Source organism: Mchenga conophoros, linkage group LG9 (genome assembly GCF_057382185.1).
Source record: "Mchenga conophoros isolate Kocher_MC1m ecotype Shallow Benthic linkage group LG9, M_conophoros_male_GT1.1, whole genome shotgun sequence".
In the NCBI taxonomy this organism is placed as follows: Eukaryota; Metazoa; Chordata; class Actinopteri; order Cichliformes; family Cichlidae; genus Mchenga; species Mchenga conophoros.
This window is the reverse complement of record NC_140534.1, coordinates 32062052-32089541: the sequence shown is the minus strand read 5'-3', so window position 1 is coordinate 32089541 and position 27490 is coordinate 32062052. Positions and strand designations below refer to the sequence as shown.

At 42.5% G+C, this 27490-nt stretch overlaps 2 protein-coding genes and 1 long non-coding RNA gene across 3 annotated transcripts; all 3 read left to right on the top strand.

Moving 5' to 3' along the window:
* Positions 1-639: 639 nt before the first annotated feature.
* On the top strand, positions 640-8222 carry eif2s3 (eukaryotic translation initiation factor 2, subunit 3 gamma). The gene is made up of 12 exons (XM_085287630.1): positions 640-791; positions 1818-1881; positions 1961-2088; positions 3289-3410; positions 3617-3711; positions 3972-4130; positions 4662-4796; positions 4881-4975; positions 5069-5213; positions 7301-7470; positions 7560-7732; positions 7840-8222. Exons 1-12 carry the CDS (start codon positions 723-725, stop codon positions 7901-7903), a joined length of 1419 nt encoding a protein of 472 aa, XP_085143756.1. The 5' UTR covers positions 640-722; the 3' UTR covers positions 7904-8222.
* A 1126-nt stretch (positions 8223-9348) lies between these two features.
* Positions 9349-15530, top strand: lrrc31 (leucine rich repeat containing 31). The gene is made up of 10 exons (XM_085287611.1): positions 9349-9666; positions 11202-11399; positions 11789-11932; positions 12147-12314; positions 12523-12687; positions 13280-13462; positions 13570-13737; positions 13816-13980; positions 14145-14300; positions 14574-15530. Exons 1-10 carry the CDS (start codon positions 9546-9548, stop codon positions 14960-14962), a joined length of 1857 nt encoding a protein of 618 aa, XP_085143737.1. The 5' UTR covers positions 9349-9545; the 3' UTR covers positions 14963-15530.
* A 2832-nt stretch (positions 15531-18362) lies between these two features.
* On the top strand, positions 18363-25336 carry LOC146567632 (uncharacterized). The gene is made up of 3 exons (XR_014893963.1): positions 18363-18692; positions 23769-23864; positions 24180-25336. It is a non-coding gene; the product is annotated as an uncharacterized LOC146567632 (long non-coding RNA).
* Positions 25337-27490: the final 2154 nt, after the last annotated feature.

The following is a 27490-nucleotide window of genomic DNA, read 5'->3' as shown; positions in this document are numbered from 1 at the left end:
AAATGCCAGCGGACATCCTAAACAGAACATATTGATATGAATGTTATTTTACAGGATATTTCACTCTAAACAAGGCTGAACGGGATGGCTGCCACTGCACAGATGTGACGGACTACAAATCTATTCTCCACTCCTGAAATCTGGGTACATAATTGCTATAGCCTAACTAACGTCTCCCCATATCAGGCTTTATGGCGTTTTTTTTTTAACTTAACCGAACTACTATAAAATAATAGTAATCCTACTCAGATAGACCAAACAGCCAGAACTACAGAAAGTTAGTCAGATGACGTAACTAAATCGCGACGGACCCGTCACATGGATGAACGTACACTTCTTTCTTAAAAGAGGACTATAAATTTGGGACGCATGTCTGTTTCCTTGATGAGCAGCTGTTAATGAGATACGAACAGCAGCAGTGTGCGGTTATTAAACTGGTTTAAATTTACAGCAGAAACTGAGAGCCGCTCCGGTTGTTGCATCAGCCCTCGAGAAAGGACCCAACTACACTTTTACTTGGGCGGATCGCTTAAGTTTAAAATTATACCTGGAAGTTACCGCTAAAAAAAACCCCTTCTTCTAAAGCTGTAATAAATTCTTCCAGGCTTCCAGGCAGTAAAATTTATTTTGTCTGAAAACATTTTAGGCGAAGAGGAGTGCAGGTTTAATCGATAGATCAGGCATTCGGCCGGGCCTCCTTATTCATTCCCTTTTCTTTCAAGATGGCGGGCGACGAGTCAGGCACAACGCTCGGTCAGCCTCACTTGGCCAAACAGGACCTCAGTACTCTGGTAAGTGTATGTATATCGTGCTTACAGCAGTGTGGTTTTACGTTGGCGGCTGTCGGTGGCCCGTTGATTCGGTAAAACGGTCACAGAAGGCCGGGAGAATAGTAACGGATACCGGTGCTGCGCCACCCGGCACATGACGCAAGGGCCCAGGCTGGGCGGAAAGCTCAGACCCGTTGCACTTCCAGCCCGAAATACAGCGTTATTTCAGCCACATTTAACACGATTCACACGTTGAAAGACTTACTTGATATTCATAGTTATCAGCGTTATTGAAGCCTGTTTATCCCGGTTTAATTTTAGTTAGCTCCACGGAGTTAGCTCCATCTTTGCTAGAATCTAGAAAATGGTTCTTAATGTTTAGTTCGGCATAAAAACACCTTTATAAGCTTACATCCTTCTTGTTAGTCCAAGCTGTAAAAAGCTGAAGCTTGTAAAGCTTTCATTCTAACTCATTGGATTTACATTGTTATAGCTCATATTCTCACCTCTTATATAAATGGAAATTGGTACCAAAAGATGTGGGTCAAAGATACGACTTTCAGCGTGTTTTCGTGTGTTTATACTAAATAACATTAGTCTTTGTTCAACATAAGTTCTCGTTAGTTGTGACTTACCGAGATGAGAACAAAACACTGCGTGTAGTGCTGCATGTGTCCTACAAGGGAAACAAAACCTTATTGTTTAACTGTGATCAGGGCCTGGTCCATTAAAATAGTCCTGTTTTATGCTCTTCACACATTGTAGTCGCCATCAAACTCTTTTGTTACCAGACACAGTCATCACCTGAAACGTTGCTTCTTTAGACACTCCTACAATAAAATTCCCAGTGATTTCTGTTATAATGTTGGTAAAGTAGAGTACTTGAGGGATTGTTGCTGTTCTGTGTTGCTTTATGAGAACCATCCCGGGTGGTTTTGTTTCCGCCTGTGAGCTGCTCGTTATTCTTTGGGATTAAGCACGCCGCTCGCTCTGATGCAGTGGGTCCTGGCATGACGAGTCATTAATCTGAATTGTTCTCTTTGTCAGGACGTGTCGACCTTGACACCTCTCTCTCCGGAGATCATCAGCAGACAGGCCACCATCAATATCGGTATGGGAGACAGCTGATCGGATTCGATGTCTCTGTAGAGTTTGATAGACGTTTTGACCTCCGCCTTCTTCTCTCTTAGGCACCATCGGTCATGTGGCCCACGGAAAGTCCACAGTAGTGAAAGCTATTTCTGGCGTGCACACCGTCAGGTTCAAGAATGAGCTGGAGAGGAACATCACCATCAAGCTTGGATATGCCAATGCTAAGGTGAGGGAGTGTATTTTCTCAGATGTTTGTGTTATTTTTGGACCTGAGTGTTTGAGATTAAAGAGCAGTGGAAGTTTGTATGTTCAGGATTTACTCTTTCAAACGTGAACTTCCCCGTCTACAGGCGACAAATACAAACACATTTAACTTTATTGTCAATCCAAATTGTTTCCACAGGGAACGGTGCATTTGCATAAAATGTCTGTGATAAGAGAAAGCCTGTAAGAATGCTGATTGTGGGTTCCAGTTTCTCCAGGTTGGGAGTGATTAAAGCCATTTATCTCAAAGTCTAACACCATCTTTGAAAGAACTGCTTTGTTTTACTCAGTTAAAATGATGAGATTCTGTATGAAATCGAACTTCTGGCTCATTCAGAGGCCTTTTTGTTGGTTCAGAGTTTAAGGGTTTAAGTTGGAATTGGAGTATAACTTAATATCCCAGGATACCCACAGCGAGAGGTGCATGACCTGCTGAAACAACGGGTATGATGGGGTCCAAATATTGCTGATTAAACTCTGCGGACTGGTAGGATTGAAATCTGCAGACCTCCTTCTACATGTCACGGTTTTCATGCCTTAAAACGAGCCTTTGGTGGGTGAGAAAAGCCCCCGTCACATAGGACTACATTCTGGTCTGCAGTCCTCCAGTAAGTGCTCAAATTTGGTGGTTTATAGTGAGGAATAACTTTATTTTCCTTATTGACCACTGGTTGGTGGGGGGTTGCCAGCTGATATCTAGGTCTGTGTGAGTAATGCTTAAACCTGATCAATGATCAGCTCAATCATGGAGTGTTAGTTTGCTTATTTGGAAAACATCTAGGTGTAAATAGTATAAATGCTAAATATGCGTAAACAAATGACACCCTGATGAAATTTTCTGCTTTATAATTTTGCTGATTTTGGTTTCCAAGGGTTTCTCTACATGTTGACACCAGGGGGCGGCGTAGAACATATGGAAGAACTGTTGGTTGTGCTGTTGTTGTTCCTTTTAGCTTTGAGCTTGAGTCACAGAGAAGAAGTCAAAACAAAGATCGTATTTGTAGTCAAGTGAAACTGAGCGCTAAACACAATAAAAACTGCCGACTGCAGCTGCTGTGTGTGCTGAATATCTCAAACGTAGCTCTGCCCCCTCCTGAATGAACGCTGGTTTACAGATGCTGATGAGGAGTTCACGTTTTTGCTTCTCTTCCACACGTCGTAGGTCTACAAGCTGGATGATCCCAGCTGTCCCCGGCCAGAGTGCTACAGGTCATGTGGCAGCAGCACTCCAGACGAGTTTCCCACAGACATCACTGGCACCAAGGGCAACTTCAAACTGGTCAGGTAAGACCTGAACAGGCAAAGCATTTTATCATTAATGCAGAGGCTGAACCTCTGAATCCTCAAACAAAAAAACAACTTTTTGATGGTGAACTAAATGTTTTCGGGATCTTTTCTGTTCTGGAGAAGAAATTGAATGTTTGAGCACAATAGAAATAAAGTAAATGAGGGAAAATGAAGGTGACTGTTGGCTGTCTTCTTCCTCACAGACATGTGTCGTTCGTGGACTGTCCCGGTCACGACATTTTGATGGCAACTATGTTGAACGGAGCAGCCGTTATGGACGCAGCTCTCCTGCTGATTGGTGGGTCTCTGAAAACTTTGATTAAGCTGATGTGTTATGAAAGAGTGTTTCGTCTTTATTGCACTGTCACATTTCCCCTTAATTGGCTTTGTAGTGGCGCTAATCAGGTAACTTATCCCTGTTCAGATAAAGAGGAGGTGGATATAACAGACCATGCTTTTACCAGGATTAATGACATTAGAAAGTCAGCATCGTGCTCATCTCTGACTCCAAACATTAAAATTGTCTCGTTGTGTTTTTGTGTCCTCTTCAACTGCCAGCTGGGAATGAGTCGTGTCCCCAGCCCCAGACATCAGAGCATCTGGCCGCCATTGAAATCATGAAGCTGAAGCACATCCTCATCCTGCAGAACAAGATTGACCTGGTGAAGGAGAGCCAGGCTAAAGAGCAGTATGAGCAGATCCTGGCCTTCGTGCAGGGTGAGTCAGCCCTTTAAAGATTTTGTAGCCCATTTCTAGAATTTCAGGTGTGACGGTTTAGCAGTTTTACTCAACTTAGCCTTCGTATTTTACCACCGTTGTTTCCCAGACTTTAACTTCTGGAAAGGAAATGTCACTTAAAGCACCAGGAAACACTGCAACCTTTAATATAACATGCATGCATGTGTGGTTTTTATGATAGAATAATTAAAAAGTTAAAATGATACGACCCACTGGAGCTTTAAACACTTTATTTAAGCAGGGTTTACAGAATTTACACTGTCCAAACCCTGCGTTAGTTCTGTTGTACATATATGTCAAAGATATATATTTTTTAAGTTAAGTTTCACTTCCATTTAAGGTTTTAAAGAGCAAATGAAGGATTTATTTATTTTTTGTATGTGTTTGAGGGTTTTCTTTCCGTTGCTGCTCGTTGCCCCTTTTGAAACTCCCATGCCACGCAGCGTTCTGCAGCAAAAACACAATTAGATGAACTCTGAAGTGAAAATGCTTTTAATGTTCCTCCTGCAGGCACAGTGGCCGAGGGCGCTCCCATCATTCCCATCTCAGCCCAGCTGAAGTACAACATCGAGGTGGTTTGTGAGTACATCGTCAAAATGATCCCCGTGCCCGTCAGAGATTTCACATCCGAGCCCAGACTCATTGGTAAGACGAGTAAAAACACAAACATTGATTCTTTTATGTAAGTGTTTCGAGTTTTGTTTTAATGTTCTGTGTTTTGTGTTTCAGTCATTCGATCCTTTGATGTGAACAAACCCGGCTGTGAGGTCGACGACCTGAAAGGAGGTGTGGCCGGAGGAAGTATCCTTAAGGGTGTACTCAAGGTAAGAGTGTATTTATCAGTACATTATTGGTGATTTGAAGCAGTGTGAAGTCACAAACGCCTTACTCTGCTCTGCCTTTCTCTGCGTGTCCAGGTGGGTCAGGAGATCGAGGTGCGGCCAGGTATTGTGTCCAAAGACCAGGAGGGAAAGCTGATGTGCAAACCCATCTTCTCAAAGATCGTCTCTCTGTTCGCCGAGCACAACGATCTGCAGTACGCTGCTCCCGGAGGCCTCATCGGTAAGAGGCACTCTGTGCTCTCGTGTTACCTGACTGCACTGTAAATGCAGTTTTATGCTGTAAAGAGAGAAGCTGGTGATCCTAGTGAGAGATGCATGTTTCAGACAATCAAAAGATTACATATGTGAGAAAACAGCGAAAGAGTCGAGTTTAATCTCTGGCTTCTTTTTACTTGACAGGAATGCTGGTGTAGGCTATAGGTGGTAGGTTGGGTTTGTTTTCATTGGGGGTTTTTTGGTAGGCAGATATGTAGGTTGAGGTTTTTTCTTTTTGTTGTATTTTAATTGGTTGGTTTTTAGATGGTACTGGTAGAGTTTGTGGTGGTTGGTTTGTTTTAATTGGTTGGTTAGGAGGTAGGCTTGTTGATTGGATGGTTGTTTTTATTGGTTTGGTAAAGGTTAGGTTGTAGAGCAGGGCGATATGACCATAAATATTCATCACGATATACATTTGAAATTTTGCGATAACGATATAATTGACGATATAATTGACACGAGACAAAATACTTTACAACTCCACAACTTTATTAGTGGGAAAAAAACCATCAGTGTATTTTCACTTAAACAAGCAGCTGTTTTATGTGCATTAAAGTTATATAAAACTGTAACAGTGCAAATTCTTTGCTGACAATTTAACCAAAAGGCATTTCCAGTGGAAACTGGCCGACATATCCTCAGCATAACCATGTATAATATCCACAAAACTTAAAAAGAGCTTATACACACAATACGGTAATATTATGGTGAAGCACAGTACGTATCACTCCGCGAGGCTCCGCCTACGACAGCCGTAACAACCCATCAAGCGGTGCGGCTTCGTAGCTCAGCAAAGTCGTACTGAAACATGTGACAGATTTCCGAGCGCCGTGCACATAAAATCGTTTCGAGGTCAGTAAACACAACCAGAGTTCATACATAAGGCACACGGGATTATAAGGGGCTCTGTCGACTTTCAGAAAAATCAAAGGATTGATTTTAAGTGCGCCGTATATTCCAAACAACACGGTAATAACGACGGCCCGCTAGCATGCGCTACCATAAATAGTGCTTTGTTGTGTATCTGACGGACGAAAGCTAAACCAGTTCCACACCACTGAAGCTGCAGCATTTTTACAAACCAGTTCTGGTTCATGTTTCATTCAATGAGCCGCTTTCGCTCTTCTCATTCTGCGTTGCCGCCATGTGCGTATGTAAACAAAGGCACTGCGCATGCGCATTTTACCCACATTCTATCGCAATATTTCATTTTCTAATGAACATTACACCGGTATCACCGTGAACGGTATGATATGGCCCGGCCCTACTAGGTTGTTTTGGTTGGTTGTAAATTGCTTGGTTTTCTTTTGGGTTTGGAGGGTTAGAGTTGGGTTGAGTTTTAGTCGGTTGGTTATTAGAGGTAGTATTAGTTGGGTTTGGGTTGTCTTGGTTGGTGGGTAGATGGGTTGATTTCCTATCTTTGGTGTTGGTTAGTTAGGTCTGTTTATTTTATTAAACCTCTTAAAAAGACTGCAGTACTGCAAATACAGATTATTAAAAACACACAACAGCTTTTATAAATAAAAGCCAGAGTACACACACATGCAAGCTGCAATACTACAAGATACAAGATAACAAATATAAAAAACTGAATTTAAGAAACGGCGGTCCTGCATCTGTTCTTACTACCAGAGGGTCAAAGGAGCCTCCTGCTGATAAACCCTCTCGAGCTGTTTTGGGTTGTAACGGAGATTTCAGAGCCAAACTGTCCTGTTTGGCTTCCTGGTGTCACCGGCTGTGATGCTGCGCCAAAAGATGGCCGCAACAAAAACTGCTGTATTTTTTTAAAAGAAATGTTTCCTCAGGAAGTAGAGTTACATCTGTTCTAAACTGTAAACAGCCTTGGTGCTACATCACCAGTCCAGGTGAACACCCAGGTATTTGTAGCTCCTCACCGCCTTCACTTACTCTCCCCGCATGGAAACGGTGTTAAGCTTTGACCTGGTCCTCCCAAAACTTACCACCATCCCCTTCATCATGTTTGTGAGTTGGTCACTACAGCACCAAGCCAAATGGTGGAGAAGTCATGAGTAAACTATGTGTTTTGTGCAGGTGTGGGTACTAAGATCGACCCGACGCTGTGCCGAGCAGATCGTATGGTCGGTCAGGTGCTAGGCGCCGTCGGAGCGCTCCCGGAGATCTTCACTGAGCTCGAGATCTCCTATTTCCTGCTCAGGAGGCTGCTTGGAGTCCGCACAGAGGGAGACAAGAAGGCTGCTAAGGTGAGCAATGCCTTGTGGGAAAGGGAGGAAAGATGTGTGAGCTTCTCAGACTTTGGTATTAACAGCCTGACTGTCTTCCTGACCTGCAGGTTCAGAAACTGTCCAAGAACGAGGTGCTGATGGTAAACATCGGCTCGCTGTCGACAGGCGGCCGTGTCAGTGCGGTCAAAGCTGATCTGGCCAAAATCGTGCTGACTAACCCGGTGTGCACAGAGGTCGGAGAGAAGATCGCTCTGAGCAGACGTGTGGAGAAACACTGGCGGTAAGAGTGAGGGCGGAGATGTGTGTGGTGTTTGCACAGATGTTTCTGGCTGCAGTGTCAGAACACGCCTCCTGATGTGTAACTCTCTCTCTCTGTCTTCCTTGCAGTCTGATTGGTTGGGGACAAATCAGGAGAGGCGTGACCATCACACCCACAGTGGACGACGACTGAGACTAGCAAACGCATGGCCATCACACTCTTCTCTTCTTTTTTGTTTTTTTTTATTTTTATTTGTTCCCCACACGGAGGAGGGAGGGGAAGTGAACACGGACATATCGGCGGTTTGAAGACGCTTCCTCGCTCTGCTCCTCTTCCTCTGCAGCGACATGCAAAAGTCGTGCTCTGAACTTCTGCTTCCTGCTGGAGATGAAGGAGGACCCAGGAAGGGAGGAGGCGCTTCAGACTGTCGTAACAAAACTCCAGAAACCAGTTTGGAGATGATCTGTACTAACCTCAGATTACAGGTGGAATAAAATCAATTTGGAAGGAACCAGGTCGTCTTTGAGCATCATTCTTGCTGTTACAGGGAAACTCAGAGATGAAATTACTTAGTGGATAAGTTTTAATTTTGTCCAAATTGTAATTTAAAAAAATGCTTTTTTTTTTTTTTCTTTTTAAAGATTTTTGATTGTCCCCCTTTTCTTTGTTTTATGTGATAATAAAATTAAAAACTTTGTGTCGTCCCAGAGAGCTTACAAATTTAAAAAAACAACAACAAACTATTAAAAGTAGACACTGGTCCATTCATTGTGTGAATGGCTGTTAGAGGTCCGAATTAAATTTAAAAATAAAACGTCATTTTGCCCTTTGAAATTGCCGTCAGGGGTTGAAAATACCCCCGAGGTCAAAAAGCGTTGAAAAACGTGTGGGAGTAAGTTTAAAAGCCATACAAACTATGCAGAATTAAATATGAACAGTTTCTTAATGCTTTGAACCATTAATCGCACTGATGAATTGCGGGGATTTGTTCAACTGTATAGAAATCCTAAAATCTTAATCATTGTCAAGCGAGTTCTGAACGGTTCGACCTCCCGCCTCAGTGCAGATGCTACAGATCGTTAGAATTGCTTAAATTACCCTTTAAAACCTAACAGTAGTATATTCCATACAATGATGAATTACTTTTAAATAATTAGGAGGCGATGTGCAATGCCGTATTGAGGCAATGCATCATGGGACGCTCAGACCTCGCCTAAGAATCTTTACGTTTTAAAGATTTTTTTTTTGTTTAAGGTTAGCAGTAGTTCAGTGATACTTTTCTGCACACGTCGTGTTGCAGATCAAAAAAAAATCTGTTTATGGTTAATTCGGCTTTAATAATTCTTCTAAACGACAACTTTTTTTTAATGTGACCACATAGCAAAAGATGGATATCAGCATATACGAATATATTAACATACACCTCTATGACCCAGTATGGATTTATTTTCAGTAGCTTTTGAAGTAGTTTTTGAACTTGAACAAACTCCCTTTTAAAATTTTAAATGTTTATATTTTTGTATTGTATGTTTTATTTTCAAAATATTCTCAAACTGACCTCCACGGTCTTATAACCGTGTATAAATATTTGCATTTTAATGGCTTCTATGGCAACAATTTACTGAAGGTGGTGTCGCGCTTCCGGGTTGATCCACCTGACGAGCACGGGACGTGACGTCACGCAGGTGGCAGTCTCTCCGTCTCCGCTCAGAGAGGAGTAGAAGGAGTGATTGAGGAAAACGCCGAATTCTTGGACTTTATGGATCCTGCGGGGGTGATTCAGACTCGGTGCAGAGTTTAGGGAGAGTCGTTTGTTTGTTTGTTTTTTCTTGTTATGTTTTTCTCCAAACTGACCGTCAGCGAGTCGCGACTGACTCATAAAAACACACCCGATATATATCTATATATCTTCAATAGTTTGTTTGTGTTTTGTCTTCAGATTATGGAGTCTGCAGGTAAGAGGACTTCTGCTGTTCAGTACATCAACAATTAAACTACAAACCCTGATTTTTATCCTGAAAGCTTATAATTCTTCCTCTGAATCCATCTTTTATTGCTGCTGATTCAAAAACCTAAACTAGCTTGAAAATAAAGGTTTTTCATGGCTCTAATTTCACTGCAGGGTTATTTTTATATGCTAAAGTTTTAAGCATTGACTAGTTTAACAGGACTTGTAATACAGGAAGGTATAGCTAATTACCAACAGGTTAATGTTTAATCTCAGTACTCTGACCATTTCAGGCCATTTGCGGCCTTTTTCTAAGCAGTATAGTAACACCTTGTTTCAACACTATGTTAACCAGGTGCTTTCCCAGGATTACGAGTTGGAGGCAGCATGTTTGTTTTAAATTAGCTGTTCAAGCGACAATGAAAATAAAGATATTCATTCATGTGTTCTTTTAAATAGTGAGCTCTGTGCTCCACTACACACGCACTGCATGAAAAGTGTCTGCAGTTTTTGTATCGATTAACTGTTTTAGTATAGAAACAAGTAGCAGTGGTAGATTCTGTACTAAGTCAAAGTCATAATCCTTCAGCTCTACTACAAAAAAATTCAGCATCAAATTAAACTTACATATCTAAAGTAAAACCAGCGGATATCCAGATCCTCTGTGGGGACTCCTAAAGGAGCAAATAAGACAGCAACTGAAACCTCATATAGGCTCATATACGCGGGTAGTGCATTCAAACACTTGCACACCTGCACCACGCTGCATATTTCAGTATCCCTGTTTTTACTTGTTCTTACTTCTTCTTTAAGTTGGACCAATTCTGCTTCCAGCACAATTTTTTATTCCACTATACTAGAGTAGTTGGCATGACTGGCAGCTCAAAATAACCCTTCTTTAGCCTTTACTGGGCTTTGGTGAACCGCATCAGTTCATTGCCTATCTATAACAAAACCAATTAAACCCCTCCCCCTTCAAGTCAGCTTACTTCTGATTGGCTCCTGCTCGTAAGCTGGAAATGGGTGAAGCTTCTGTATCTGCATATCTCCTCTTTATTACATCATACAGAGAGAGAGTTGAAAAAACTGTGCAAAACTGAGTGTTTTTGGATCAGTGTGAACTTTTGGCCCTCAGGTGTTACTTTACACACACCGACCTCTTTATCAGCAGGTTTAGCACAGGAACAGGATACATGTGACAGAAAATAAGGAAGAACAGAATAAGTCTCTACCTTCTGTCCCTGCAAGTCATAAATAGATATTTTCACATTGATTATAATTTAATAAACCTGTAAATATGCACATATGAATCAAAACCACTGTAATGATGATGATTTCTCTTTGTTTTTAATTGGTAATTTAATTTGGTATCTGAAGAGGCAGTTCAGTGTTTTTATAGGGACAGGTATGTAGCTTGAACCAGTCCATACACCACAGGATTTATAGCTAACTCCATCCATCGCTCATCCCTTAAATAATCTCAGATGTCAAACTGTGACTTTTGACGAGACTAAACTTTTCTCTCCTCCTATCATTGATTAGATGGTCAGCGGGGGCGGGACGGCAGTGGCAGCAGGTGGAAAGGTTCCCCACTTGATGTGATCATGAGTCAGATCCGCAGGAAGCGCACAGCCTCAGACAGGAAGCCGTTAGGACGCTTCCTGTCGTGGACTTCGGACCGGCCGGGGATCCCCGAGGACGGAGAATCGGAGATGAAAGAGGACAGAGGACCGAACTCAGGTTTGTACTGTTCAAAGCAGCACGAGATTTTAACTTAGATTTTTTTTAATGGGTGTTTAGTTCAAGGTTACACTGAGGGCCCCAGGAGTCTGGGGCAGCTGTAGGTCAAAAGGTAGAGCATTCTGTATTCACAGTACTGCAGTCTTTTTAAGAGAAAGTGACTTAAAAGATCATTTAAAAGAGAGAAAGAAAGAAAAATCCTAGTATTTCAAACATGTCCTAGTTTTTAGAGAGGAAAGCGTAAAGAGGTTGCTTTATTTTTTTTTAAAAAGGTGGATAAAATCAGAGGTTCAGAAACAAAATACAGAGCTCAAGAAAATACAGTTTACTGTGGAAAATCAGTTTACAGTGACATGCTAAGCCCTGTGGGTGTGTATCGTGTGTTTCAGGCTTTGCAGCGTCAGCAGAGAGTGAGCGGGACGTCGGCTGGGGTCGAGTGTGTGTTTTCTTGAAGAGACTCGGGAAGAAAGCCGACAGCAGGAGCCTCAGTTTGGCTCACTGTGATCTGACGGCTACAGACCTCCTGGAGCTTGGTACAAAAACGCACATACCTGTCACACAAGACAGACATGGTATCTGTCAGATAACTGCATTAAAAATACGCCCAAAGGCACAAACACAATGATGCAGCTTCATTTCAAGAGGCGGAGCATCTGAAATTAAGTCTGAATAAAGTAATGTGACTTCATTGTAAGGCGTCAGCTGGCAGAAAGGCAGACAGATGTTTTTCTTGCCGTTTCTTCTCAGCAACGTTGCTGCAGTTCCTCCCCCAGGTGGAAGAGATGGACATCTCCTGGAACGAGTTGATCGGTGGATCCCTGACGGCTCTGACGTCTCATCTGCAACACGTGAGCGAGGTCAGGACGCTGAGGCTCTGCAGCTGCAGGCTAAATGGCGAAGACGTCGTTGCTCTTGGTGGGATCTTCAGTGCAGACACTCTGCTTTATTTATTCTTATTTATAGCTATAACAGAACAATCTCTTTATGCAATCAAGTTATTTTTGCTTGATTTCCTTCCTCACTACAGCTCCCATGAGGCTTTGCTGAATGGTTCACACTCTTGTCTTGACAGAAAAACTTTTGTCTGATCACATGTCGTTGGATTTTTCCGTGTTTTGTGCAGGTGAAGCTCTCAGCTACATCCCTGCTCTGGAAGTTCTTGATTTGTCCTGGAACAGCGGCGTTGGGGGCGGTGGTCTGCAAGGCCTGCTGGGGAACCTTCACCCATCACTGAGGGAGCTCCACCTGGTGGCCTGTCAGCTCACTGCGGCCGATGCTACAGTGCTGGGTAGTAACTTCAAATCTATGGAGCACATCTTGAGCTCCATAGTTTTATTCCTCAAGTAGAATAGAATAGAGTAGCTTTTCATGATTTATATTCAAAATAATCCTACTTTATCTTATATTGGGCTGTGCTTCACCCCTACAGTTCATCCACTGCGCATAAGCCCTCAGTTTTACAGCTTTGATCATTCATCTTGATTTACTGGCTCACAGAGAAATTTCAAACTAACTCACAGAAAAAAATTCTGTCTTGAGAGGATAGCTTTAGCTAATTTATCTGAACTCTGTTTACTTTATGAGGTAACGATGACCATATAAGGAATATCCTCTCTCTGTGAGATGATAAAGACTCAAGGGTAAAAAGACTGAATCTGAGTGTCTAAAGCGGGCTGAAGATTAGTTTGCCTGCACCGACCTCATTATTAGTTAGATGTATAGTATAGTTATATTATAGAAGAGAACATAAGGAGCAGCAGTTTGGATCCATTTTAACAGGGCTGTCAGTTGGTGTTTTATTATGTTCTTGTCTGTTTTTTTGCTGTCTCTTCGTTGATACATTTGTATGGATGAGGTTTTCCTGTTCATAAATCTCTCAGGAGGAATGGTGGCTGCTCTGCCCAGACTCTGTGTGCTGGACGTCTCTTGTAATGCTCAGCTCACACAGGAAGTGGACACTGGTGGCTTCAGGGAATTGGTCAGCTCTCTCTCTCACGCCACCTCCCTCACCACGCTTCGACTGCAGGCCTGCGGTCTAACGCCTGACAGCCTTGATGCTCTCGGTACAAAGATCTCTGAATTTTTCCTTTTTATTGCTACTTTTGTTTTATGTCCTATAAGAGTCTCGGAGGGGTAAATTAAAAAAAACACACCTCTGGTTGTCCTGCAGGTGGTTCACTCCGTTGCCTCCCCTCTGTGGGAGAGCTGGACCTGTCCTGTAACAAACTTCTAGCTGGTGGACTGAGCCGCCTCACCTTTCACCTGGCTCACGTCACACACCTGGAGAGACTCGACCTCCACCTGTGTTGCCTCACGCGAGATGATCTAGAGGCTCTGAGTGAGTTGCTACGAATCTCACACGCTGGACACTAATCGCATGCACGCTGCAGCAGTCATGTGACTCGTTGTTTTTCAGTCCAGGTGCTGCCCTCTCTCACTGCACTGACGGAGCTTGATGTGTCATCCAATAAGGAAGTGGGAGGTGTGGTCCACTCGCTGGTCTCCGCCCTCCCTGTGACACAAATGAGGCGGCTGCCATTCAACAGCTGCTACCTGAGCAACGAGTCCTTCACTGCTCTGGGTAACACACACACACACACACACACACACACACACACACACACACACACACACACACACACACACACTTGTTTAGTTGTAGAAGTTTTCCTTCAAGTCATTCTCCCCGAATACCTCTTCCACCCTCTAGCCTGAAATGGTGAAAACTTTGTGTTTATGCATCAGCCCTGGGGGTGTCCTATCTGCGTACGGTGGATATTTCCTGGTGTAAAGTGGTTGGCGGTCACTTGGCGCTCCTGCTGGATGCTCTGCAGCCATCAGTCGTCAGCGAGCTCCGTCTTTGCAGCTGCGAGCTCACCACTGATGACATGCAACATCTGGGTAACTAACACACAATGACATTATACTTTTTCTTTTTTGGTCTGTAGTGGATCATTAGGCTACATAAATGTATATTAAGACAAGTAAAGCCTGAAGGAAATTGATATTTCTTTCATTTATTTCATGCTGCCAGCATCTGTAGCTGTCGTATAAAACACAACAATGAAACTATTCGGTGTTATTTTTGTCTCCATCAGAAACATTGTGAACAAAACAGTCAAGTGAACAGGCATAAAGTGATCAGTTATCAATGGGTCCTCTTCCTCTGTGCAGCTGCCGTGTGCAGACGGGGCTGTCTCTCCTCACTCCGTGCACTGGATCTGTCCTACAACAGCTTGGTGGGAGACAACGGTTGGTGCAGTCTGTTTGCAGCAGGAGGTCTGGGCTCTCTGGAAGACGTGGATGTCAGTTTGCGACCTTCAACCTCTGCTCCGTGCTCAGCCTGGCTGCCCGCTCTGCTCCGAGCTCTGCCTCAAATGCCGGCGCTGGCTCGACTGGCCATGCAGAGGTGGACAGCTGACTGTCAGGAGAGAGAGCAGCTGAGGTACTGTCTGAAGAAGAGGAGCGTCCTGCTGGAATGGGATCCAGATTTACAAGACACATCATCAGCATGTAAAGGGAACAGTCAGGAGAGCCTAGAAGAGAGTCAGCCTGAGGAGTAGGGAGCAGAAAGCCTGAGTTATCTGATCTCAAATTAAAAATCATCAGAGAGATTTCAAAAGAGCACTAGGGAAGAAAAACGCAATCAGGTCTGAAAAACCTTCTGATTACAAGTAAATTTGTCCAAACATTTGTACAATGTGACCAGCTGGGACGGGTCCTCTGGGACTGACCTTGAGTTTTACAATGTTGAACTCTTTGTTAGGTGTTTACGGTATCGTTTAATACTCTTCTTTTGTTCTTGAGCATGTTTGGAGTCTTTATTCCGTGGGGTTTATCCCTGTGTCTGTTTCCCTGTTGAGTTCGATATTCACACCGGATATGTCCCATTTTATTTTGGCGGTCAACTGTCAGAAACATTTCATGTTTAGTTTTACGTCCCTCTCCTCTCTCATTGTCATTGATCATCTTCACCTGTTTTGTTGGCTTTCTGTGTTTAAATGGTGGTGTCTTCTGTTTATGAAGGACAGTGGAATTAATTTGCTTTTTAATCTCATGAACTTTATCATTCTGCACTTGGACTTTGTAATTCTGCAGTCAGACAACAGCCTAAATAAAGATTCACCTTTGTTACATCTCCCACTCTTTTCCAATTGTGCAAAAACTGCGTTCAGCCATTACAAAAATACTTAAAAGACTTTGTTGCTACAATTTTTCAACAATTCATGATGAACATTCATGCCACAACAACTCAGCTGACAGACGGTTTAATGCTTTTCGTTGCAGTTTGATTACAATCGGGACATCAGAACAGAATCAGAGATACTGCTTCAACACAATGCTCAGGCTCTGGAACCAGTTTCCCAGATAGGGTCTGTGCAGCGGGGACTGGTTTGTGGCGCAGCTACAGGGGAGGCTGACAGACTGCAGCTCCATCAGTTCATCACGCCTCCCCTGCATAAGACGTGTCGGGACCTGAGGTTGTTGTTGTGAGTGGGGTTGCAGCTGAAAAGCAACCGAGTATTGTACGAACGAGCAACCAGATAAAGAACTGTTAGAAAGAGCGAACTATGTGGTCGTGTAGGGGATTCGCTTGTCACAGTCTGAGACTTTCCACACTCGCCACAGCTGAGTGGTCTAACTCCAGCATGGATGAGCTGATGTGTTTTTAAGTGACTAATTTGATTAAAAGACTTCCCACACTGATCACAGCTAAAGGGTCTGTCCCCACTGTAACTTTGTTGTCGTCTTTTTGGCTGCTTCATGGTGGTAATTTTCTTTCCACAGGGATAAACTGTGTGGTTTATCTCTGTTTACGGGGGCTGAGTGACTTCTGTTGGTGTCATCAGAGCACCGAGGTATCAGCTGGGTTACACCCCTTTGCTCCTGTAGTGACAAAAGCTGTGAGTTACGGAACAAGAGGAACCTAAAATTGATTTATTATAACATGGGAACATGCATGCAATATAGTATAAATACTAAAAACAAAGCTTATACAATTTTAAAAAGCTTGAAAGTCAGTATTTGGTATGACTGCTTTTAATATGCTTCTGCTTAAAAGACTAGCACTACCACTTAAAATAAATTCTGTGTTAGGAAAAGGTTTTGGTTTTAACATTACAATGTAAGATTTGATATACATGCACCTGTAGTTACATGCACCTCTAGTTATGGCTCATTGAGATGTTTTTCTGCTTCTTTGTCAGACTCATCTCTGACTTCCAATCACCTGTGACACCAAACACACCTTTATTTTTCCATTATTAAGTGATTCGTGTTGATTCAATGGTTTGCTTGTCTGATATGTGGTTTTGTACTTGACTGATGTCATTTAACTGCACCGTACATTGGTGAAGTATGTTTAATAATAAACATACAACATACAATAAACAAAGAGGGATCAAATTTAAATCTCACTGACTAGGAAGCACACAGTGTTTGACGTTTTATATTAACTTTAATCTGAAATAATTTTTGCATTTTTTTCAAGTCCCCAGTGTTTCCTGATCCTTGGAGCACTCCTGGTTATCTGCTATGGTGGAGGTGGCCAATGTCTGGAGACAAATCGTTGTTCTGGGGAGCTGCTTTCCTCCAGTTACTTTACATCAGAATAGAAAGCATGAGAACGACCCTGATGGAAAACAGAAACAGCATCCAGGAAGTGAAATAAAGATTAAGCAGCCAAATTCTAGCTCTGGTTCGATGCTTACATTTGGAGGACTCTCGACCACAAACTGAGAGAAACTCTGTGAAGATGCAGAAGCACATCACGTTTTGCAAACAAGCATACTATTTTTATAGTTAACTAAACTTATAGTTTATTAGAGTTGAGTTCCTACTCACAGACAACTGAAACATTCACATTTGGAAAGCTGACTGAATACATTTTTATTTGATTAATCTAAAGTTGTTCTTCTGTGTCTGAAAACACCCACTCCCACTTACTCAACCTGTGTTGTCGTCTGCTGCTGCTGTGGCCTACAGTAGCAGAAGACAACACTGCAACTGTAACGAAACTGATTACAGCATTATTTTTAAAACCTTCAGTGAATTCAACGTTCTTCAAGATTTTTCAAGCATCCACAGAAACTTTGATCGTGTGCTAAAAATGCTAGTAAAGCTGACATCCATCACGAACAACCCACATCATCCTCTGCATGAGTCTGTGAGCTGAGCAGATCCTTGTCAGAGACCAAAACAGCCTCACTGCAGGAAGGAGCGCTTTCACAGATCATTGATCCCAACAGCAGTTAGACTCTATAACTCCTCAATCACGCTGTCATGAGTCACTGGACATTTACCTGGTGTGCAGGTATATGTGTATGTATATGTATACATGTGTATATTTAGTGTGTAGATGTGTGTGCAAGTACATGTCTATACTTATAGATACTTTTAGATATCTATTGCTTAAATAGTAATAGTAATGTAAGAATAATTAAATGTATTTCTTGCATTTCCACAACACTCTATCCATAGTCACATACTGTGTATGCTACTGTTGTATATAGTGTATTATCTTATTTATTTTGTAGTTGTTTATATTTTATTTGGATTTTTGGATTTTCTTCTGCTATCTCTACCTGAGCTGAGGTAACACACAAATTTTCCTGCCGTCGATCAATAAAGTCTAATCTTCTCATTGAATGCATTTCTGATGGAGATGAGACGTCATGCAGGACAGAGGTGAGGGGCGTGACATCACGGTGCCGTGACAACAACCTGGTGCTTAACATCAACAAAACCAAGGAGCTCATCGTGGGTTACAGGAGAGCAGCAGTAGCAGAGGTGGAGAGTCAGCTGCTTCAGATTCCTAGGCATCAACATCAGCGAGGGTGTCGTGCCATATTAAACCATTATACACCTCATTAGTAAAATAAAAAATGTGTTTAAATTGCATGAATTAATATTTATTAACGTCTCTTTGTGAGTCATACTGTGATAATGACTGCCACAAACAGAGCGTCCTCCTGTAACCATGGTTACGGGAGTTTGTTGCAAGAAGTGTTGTGAATCTCGCTGAGACAGGGAACCACTGAGAGCCTCAGATGAACCAGTCAGTCAGGTCGCTGTCTCCACTTCTCCTCCTCCTCCTTCGTCCCCTTTGTTTTTCAAGTACCTGTTAGGATTCTTTAGCTAGTTAGCATCACATTAGCAAACTGCTTCGGAGCACAGCTGCCGGAGTCGCGGGTTTTGTTGAATCAGGCGTTGGACCTGCTGGAGGAATGCTCTGCGATGATGGTGGAAAACAGCCGCCATTCAACCCATTTGAGAGCTTCAAACTGGCTGCAGGTATGATTGAAAGTTTGACAACACCGACGTTGATGCGTCTGTGATTTATTAGTGATCGCTCACGTGTGCACGTGCATGTAGGTGAACGCTCGCGGCATGACGTCACACAGCTCAGTTCCTTTCTGCTTTGATGTCACAGTACGTGCCTTTGATCTTGCAGCACGTGACCTCCACTCGAGTCTATAAATAGGGGTGAAACAGCGGGACCTGAATCTTGCATTTTGCATTGTAGTTGTCGTGCGTTAAATGTACAGACCGCGATCTTCCCTTTCTGAAAGCTTTCTGAAAACGGATTTCCAAAGTAATTGTAGCGAAATTAGGTCATTGACAATGTCTGTATCCAGTGTTAGAACCCCTACCCGCATTAATTCAGAGCCTTTTTCACCTGCTATCAGCGGGTGTTTCGATAGGCTCTCTGGATTACAGTGGCGCTTGATAGAAAATGGGATCTGGGACTCTGATGTCCAAGTAGCACTGGCTGATATGATTACTGATGTCATTCAGTCAGTTAGTGCAAGCACCATAAAAACGTTACTTCTAGGAGGTCAGGACCAATTAAATGATGCATCATCCCAGACATACCTTAGGATAGCCGTGACAAAAATAAGCCCCGTATTGGGAGACTCTCTCTCAACCAGCTTTGCTGCTGCTCTTCATGTCACCCATGAGGAGTGTGAAAGCGCTGTGGCGCTGACACAGATGATTGAGGAGGAGATCTCAAATAAAGTCAACTCGGGTTGGGTTCTAGTCCCAGAAAACCCGGATTCTATTTATGTCACCAGAAAAATAACAAACATAAAAAACCTCAGATGCATGGTTTCTCATGCTTTCTCATGTCTGAAGAAATATAAAGGTAAGCTGAGCGGCCTGTGCATGAGGGGGGCTTTACCCACTTCCTTTAGTTCAAGTGATGAGAGTCTTGAATCCAAGCTCTCTGAGATGGGAACAATTAAAGAAATAAGTATGGCTCTCATGAGGTGGAGTACAGACAGAGAGATAAGTAAAGATGACCAGGACTGTCACATAGAACTGCAACCTGTGGAGGAAAAAGAAAGTGATGAGTTTGCAGAAGCTGAGGAGAAAGCTCAAAGTGATGTTGAAACAATCCTCAACAATCTGAATTATTTACATGATGAAGATCATGCAGATAAAGCTGCAGTTGACATTGTAAATGTGTTAATTGCAAACATTCAGTATCCTGATGCAGAAGATATCACATTAAGTGAGAAGTGTAGCTCACCCAAGCCTGCTTTTGACGTGGACCTGGTGATCAAAAAGGTGAAAGACTTTTTTGCATCATGCGCCCTAATTATAAAACCAGATGAAGTAAAACAACACTTCTTCAGGTTTGCTAAAATAGAATTTCAAAAAATGAACAGTGAGCTGAAAGATCATTTGAAGAAAAGCAAAGGATTTTTGACCTTTCAGAGACAACAGGCAACCTCCCCTGAGAGTGAAAGAGCTGACTCCAGGAAAAGCGAACACATAAATCCCTCAGAAGTTCCCAGAAAATCACCAACCTTAGAAACCACAGTTAAAAGTTCTTCTCCGCTCAACTTCAGTCAATTTATGCCACTTATGAATAGGCTGTTTAGTAAATTAACCCAGGCAGGAAACCTTGACCTGACAAGTAAGGAGATGTTTTCAAGGGAGTTGACAGAAAATGTGTACGACCATGTCGAGTCAACATATCCAGCCCCCACGATGCAAATGGGTAAAAGTCTCTCAGAGTCTGACTTCTCTAAGACTTCACAGGGTAACTGTAATGTACCCTCTGCTCCTGAGGTGCCATATGTGCTCGTAGAAGATTCAGTGGAAAGGTTCTTACAAAACCTTCTTTTCTGGTTGGAGAATGAAACTTTAACCCAAACTATTATAAATGACAAAATTTCTGGTGCCGTGGAAGATATAGTAAGAGTGCTGACCCCATCAAAGGAAGAAGTTATGATTGGAGCAGATGCTGGTGAAACAAGCGACAGACTGTTTACATCACAGTCAAGTCCAGTTACTGATCTCACCAATCAGCCAGTTTGTGTGAGTGCAGAAGACCCGGACCTGGTTTCAAATACAAGCAGTGATCAGGCATCAGTCTCTGACACTGACCCCACAGAGGGTCAAAGTCAGCCAGCAGCCTCTGAAAACCCAGAGGAAGAGCTGTCAGAAACATCAGTGTCAATTCACGCTAAGCTCATTGCCAATCAATTTAGTACTCTTCTAGCCACAAGAATCGCACAAAATTTGCAAAAAAATACCAGAAATCTTCTGGATCCAAAAAAATTAGACTTGGCTATCAACCATCTGATAGATTTGGTACTTTCTGAAGTGAGATGCACAGAAAACCTGGAAATTCTTAAAATGAACAGGGTTGAATTAGTCAAGGCCACAGCTGAAGGTCTTATCAAGGAGTTTGGATCTGCAGACAAGCTCTTCGATGTAATGTTGTCAGAAGATTCATCTTTTGACGACACTATTCTGAAGCACCTAGCAATGAATATTGGTGATCAGGCATTAGTGTCTCACTCTGAACCCACAGAGGGTCAAAGTCAGCCAGCAACCTCTGAAAACCCAGAGGAAGAACTGTCAGAAACATCAGTGTCAATTCATGCTAAGCTCATTGCCAATCAATTTAGTACTCTTCTAGCCACAAGAATCGCACAAAATTTGCAAAAAAATACCAGAAATCTTCTGGACCCAGAAAAATTAGAGTTAGTTATCAACCATCTGACAGATTTGGTACTTTCTGAAATGAGATGCACCGAATCCCTGGAAATTCTTAAAATGAACAGGGTTGAATTAGTCAAGGCCACAGCTGAAGGTCTTATCAAGGAGTTTGGATCTGCAGACAAGTTCTTCAATGTAATGTTGTCAGAAGATTCATCTTTTGACGACACTATTCTGAAGCACCTAGCAATGAATATTGGTGATCAGGCATTAGTGTCTCACTCTGGACCCACAGAGGGTCAAAGTCAGCCAGCAGCCTCTGAAAACCCAGAGGAAGAACTGTCAGAAACATCAGTGTCACCTGATGATTGGCTAATTTCAAATCAATTTAGCGTTTCTCTGGTCATGAGAATAAAACACAAATTGCACAAAAATGCCAGAAATCTTCTGGATCGAGGAAAAATAGACTTAGTTGTCAACCATCTGACAGATTTGGTACTTTCTGAAGATAGATGCACCGAATACCTAAAAATTCTTAATAATAACATGAATAAATTAGTCAAGGCCACAGCTAAAGGCCTTATCGAGGAGTTTGGATCTGCAGACAAGTTCTTCAATGTAATGATATCAGAAGATTCATCTTTTGACGACACTATTCTGATGCACATAGCAATGAATCTCGGTGGCTTCGTGAATCCTCCAAAGAAATCCAAACTTGCCAGGTTTTTTTCAGCAGTGTTAAAAGCTTTGAAGAAGCCGTTCAGCTGCTGCTTTAAAGGCAGTACTGATGACTAAATTGTCATCTTGATTTTTTTCAAATACCTCTTTTAAAATCTTAAAGCAGTCTGGCCTCAGAGTTAACATCTGAGGTATATTTTATTTTAAAACTATTTCATTCGACTTTAATTAGACTGAGAAATATTCTTCATCGTGTCTCCTCGTATTATCGTTACCATCACCCCCCACCGGCCGAGGCAGATGGCCGTCCCTTCTGAGCCTGGTTCTGCCGGAGGTTTCTGCCTGTTACAGGTAGTTTTTCCTCCCCACTGTCGCCAAGTGCTTGCTCATAAGGGATTATTAATATTTGGGGTTTTCTTGCTGCTACTGTAGGGTCTCTATCTTACAGTATAAAGCAACTTGAGGAGACGGTTGTGATTCGATGCTATATTACAAATATTAAATTCAGCTGAATCTTAAAAACATGTAATATAGCATCACATCACCATCAAATCAAGAACTGAAAAATAAAACAAAATAAAAAACCAAACCTACATTGAAAACTGTTTGTGATTTGTCTTGTGCTTTCAAAATATATTGTCAAATATGAAAAGCTGCATTTGTATGCTCTGGTCATTAGTGCTGGTATTTTAATGTAAGCAAACACAAGGAACATACACCGATGTGTAAGTGCTACAGATCAGCGGTCCCCAACCCCCGGGCCTCGGACCAGTACCGGTCCGTGAGTCGTTTGGTACCGGGCCGCGAGAGTAGAGTCTCAGGTGTGAAATGTATGGTTTTCAAGGTTTTTATCGGTTTTCAGCGTTATTTTGTTATCGTTTTGGTCGTTAACTCGGTTTTCCTGGGTCTTTTCACATGTGTTATGAATAAATCTTCTTTTTTTCGGTACCGGTACTAGTTTTATTTTGTTGTATTTATCCGTGACACCTTAAAGGCCGGTCCGTGAAAATATTGTCGGGCATAAACCGGTCCGTGGCGCAAAAAAGGTTGGAGACCGCTGCTACAGATGAAGATGCAAAGAAACCTTGAAATAATTAATGAAATAGTGAAGTTTATGAATAAAATAAACAACTGTAGCACCGTCTCAGTCTCGTCGAATCGCCCCTCTGCTTCTTCCATTCTAGCATCAACTCTTCTTAACCCTCGTCTAATATGTGCATATTGTTTGTTGTTGTGTTTCCTAAAGTCACGAAGCTCTTTCGGGATGTTCAGGAGGCTGGGCTCGTCTGCATCCATGCCCTCTGTGGCTAACCTTAGCTCGGGAGAGTAGCTCCTATCCACATGGCTTTTCTCTGTCTGCTCTTCTGTCTGAGTTGTGCCTCTCAAACTTCTTGTGACTATCCCCGTTTCCATATTTAAAAGCAATCTCACCTATTGTCAGAAAGATTACCGTATCTTATTATAAGAGAAATTTCTCCCACTTCCTGGTGTCTGGAGTCTCTAAAGTAAGCAAATGTGGTAAAGGGTGTGGGTGATTCTGGGATTGATGCAGGAGGGCGACAGAAATAAAAAGTAAAATATTAAATTTTTGCTGTTATTGACTTTGCTTTACAATATCAAACACTGAGCCAGATGCACAATAGTCATGTACATCACACGTAAACACATGAATGTAAAAAACACAGAGGTTAGGCCATCAAAGTGTGTGTAAAAGAAGTGTTTATGTCTGTCTTGCAGTTTCTGTTCCTGTCCGAGGTTTGCAGTGGAGAGCTCAGACCACACAGGACCGCCTCACCCTCAGAACATCTCCACCACCCTGTCCACTGTTAAGAGGTCAGACTCTTAATTTGTCTGTTAAACCGATGCGGTTTCTCTTTCAGTCAGACCTCCAGGGCTCAAGCTCTCGCTCCCAGCTAATTGCAGACTCGTATGGCTCTGGCTGACTTCTGATCTCCTCTGGGGAAAAAGGGGAGCTTAATTTCTTCTTCTGTCTTTCTCTTTCTAATTGTGCATGTTTATTTAATAATAAACATACAACATACAATAAACAAAGAGGGATCAAATTTAAATCTCACTGACTAGGAAGCACACAGTGTTTGACGTTTTATATTAACTTTAATCTGAAATAATTTTTGCATTTTTTTCAAGTCCCCAGTGTTTCCTGATCCTTGGAGCACTCCTGGTTATCTGCTATGGTGGAGGTGGCCAATGTCTGGAGACAAATCGTTGTTCTGGGGAGCTGCTTTCCTCCAGTTACTTTACATCAGAATAGAAAGCATGAGAACGACCCTGATGGAAAACAGAAACAGCATCCAGGAAGTGAAATAAAGATTAAGCAGCCAAATTCTAGCTCTGGTTCGATGCTTACATTTGGAGGACTCTCGACCACAAACTGAGAGAAACTCTGTGAAGATGCAGAAGCACATCACGTTTTGCAAACAAGCATACTATTTTTATAGTTAAATAAACTTATAGTTTATTAGAGTTGAGTTCCTACTCACAGACAACTGAAACATTCACATTTGGAAAGCTGACTGAATACATTTTTATTTGATTAATCTAAAGTTGTTCTTCTGTGTCTGAAAACACCCACTCCCACTTACTCAACCTGTGTTGTCGTCTGCTGCTGCTGTGGCCTACAGTAGCAGAAGACAACACTGCAACTGTAACGAAACTGATTACAGCATTATTTTTAAAACCTTCAGTGAATTCAACGTTCTTCAAGATTTTTCAAGCATCCACAGAAACTTTGATCGTGTGCTAAAAATGCTAGTAAAGCTGACATCCATCACGAACAACCCACATCATCCTCTGCATGAGTCTGTGAGCTGAGCAGATCCTTGTCAGAGACCAAAACAGCCTCACTGCAGGAAGGAGCGCTTTCACAGATCATTGATCCCAACAGCAGTTAGACTCTATAACTCCTCAATCACGCTGTCATGAGTCACTGGACATTTACCTGGTGTGCAGGTATATGTGTATGTATATGTATACATGTGTATATTTAGTGTGTAGATGTGTGTGCAAGTACATGTCTATACTTATAGATACTTTTAGATATCTATTGCTTAAATAGTAATAGTAATGTAAGAATAATTAAATGTATTTCTTGCATTTCCACAACACTCTATCCATAGTCACATACTGTGTATGCTACTGTTGTATATAGTGTATTATCTTATTTATTTTGTAGTTGTTTATATTTTATTTGGATTTTTGGATTTTCTTCTGCTATCTCTACCTGAGCTGAGGTAACACACAAATTTTCCTGCCGTCGATCAATAAAGTCTAATCTTCTCATTGAATGCATTTCTGATGGAGATGAGACGTCATGCAGGACAGAGGTGAGGGGCGTGACATCACGGTGCCGTGACAACAACCTGGTGCTTAACATCAACAAAACCAAGGAGCTCATCGTGGGTTACAGGAGAGCAGCAGTAGCAGAGGTGGAGAGTCAGCTGCTTCAGATTCCTAGGCATCAACATCAGCGAGGGTGTCGTGCCATATTAAACCATTATACACCTCATTAGTAAAATAAAAAATGTGTTTAAATTGCATGAATTAATATTTATTAACGTCTCTTTGTGAGTCATACTGTGATAATGACTGCCACAAACAGAGCGTCCTCCTGTAACCATGGTTACGGGAGTTTGTTGCAAGAAGTGTTGTGAATCTCGCTGAGACAGGGAACCACTGAGAGCCTCAGATGAACCAGTCAGTCAGGTCGCTGTCTCCACTTCTCCTCCTCCTCCTTCGTCCCCTTTGTTTTTTAAGTACCTGTTAGGATTCTTTAGCTAGTTAGCATCACATTAGCTAGTTAGCATCACATTAGCAAACTGCTTCGGAGCACAGCTGCCGGAGTCGCGGGTTTTGTTGAATCAGGCGTTGGACCTGCTGGAGGAATGCTCTGCGATGATGGTGGAAAACAGCCGCCATTCAACCCATTTGAGAGCTTCAAAGAACCCAGCCAACATTTATATGTGGGGCCCATATGGTTTGGAAATGGGCTGAAAAATGGGCCCCATATAGGATTGTCCGCGGGTTCCGTAATGGCCCCATATTAAATGCCCATATAGGTGTTATGTTAGGAAAATCTGGGAACTAAATGGGCCCCAACTGGGAAAAGTACACAGAAACCCACCTAGGCCCCATCTTTCAAGTTTTTGTGGGTACCATGTAGGCACCACATAGGCTAAAAAGTGGGTTTTAAGTGGGATTGTCCGCAGGTTCCATAATGGCCCCATTTTATAAGCCCATCTCGGTATTATATTGGTAAAATCTGGGAACTAAATGTGCCCCAACTGGGCAAAGTACACAGAAACCCACCTGGGCCCCATCTTTCAAGTTTTTTGTGGGTACCATGTGGGCACCACATAGGCTAAAAAGTGGGTTTTAAGTGGGATTGTCCGCGGGTTCCATAATGGCCCCATTTAATAAGCCCATCTCGGTATTATATTGGTAAAATCTGGGAACTAGATGGACCCCAACTGGGCAAAGTACACAGAAACCCACCTAGGCCCCATCTTTCAAGTTTTTGTGGGTACCATGTGGGCACCACATAGGCTAAAAAGTGGGTTTTAAGTGGGATTGTCCGCGGGTTCCATAATGGCCCCATTTTGTAAGCCCATCTCGGTATTATATTGGTAAAATCTGGGAACTAGATGGACCCCAACTGGGCAAAGTACACAGAAACCCACCTAGGCCCCATCTTTCAAGTTTTTTGTGGGTACCATGTGGGCACCACATAGGCTAAAAAGTGGGTTTTAAGTGGGATTGTCCGCGGGTTCCGTAATGGCCCCATTTTATAAGCCCATCTCGGTGTTATATTGGTAAAATCTGGGAACTAAATGGGCCCCAACTAGGCAAAGTACACAGAAACCCACCCGGGCCCCACCTTTCAAGTTGTTTTGTGGGTACCATGTGAGTACCACATAGGCTAAAAAGTGGGTTTTAAGTGGGATTGTCCGCGGGTTCCATAATGGCCCCATTTTGTAAGCCCATCTCGGTGTTATATTGGTATAATCTGGGAACTAAATGGACCCCAACTGGGCAAAGTACAAAGAAACCCACCCAGGCCCCACCTTTCAAGTTGTTTTGTGGGTACCATGTGAGTACCACATAGGCTAAAAAGTGGGTTTTAAGTGGGATTGTCCGCGGGTTCCATAATGGCCCCATTTTATAAGCCCATCTCGGTGTTATATAGGTAAAATCTGGGAACTAAATGGACCCCAACTGGGCAAAGTACACTGAAACCCACCTAGGCCCCATTTTTCAAGTTCTTAGTGGGTACAACATGAGGAAAACATGAGCTAAAAAGTTGGAATGGCATTAGCAGTGGGTTCTGTATTTGCATCTTATTTCTAGTTTGAATTGACTAAGTTCTGGCACTGAGTGGGCCCCATGTAGTAAAACAGTCACAAAATCAATTTTTCAGACGGCTAATACGGGTTCTGTGACAC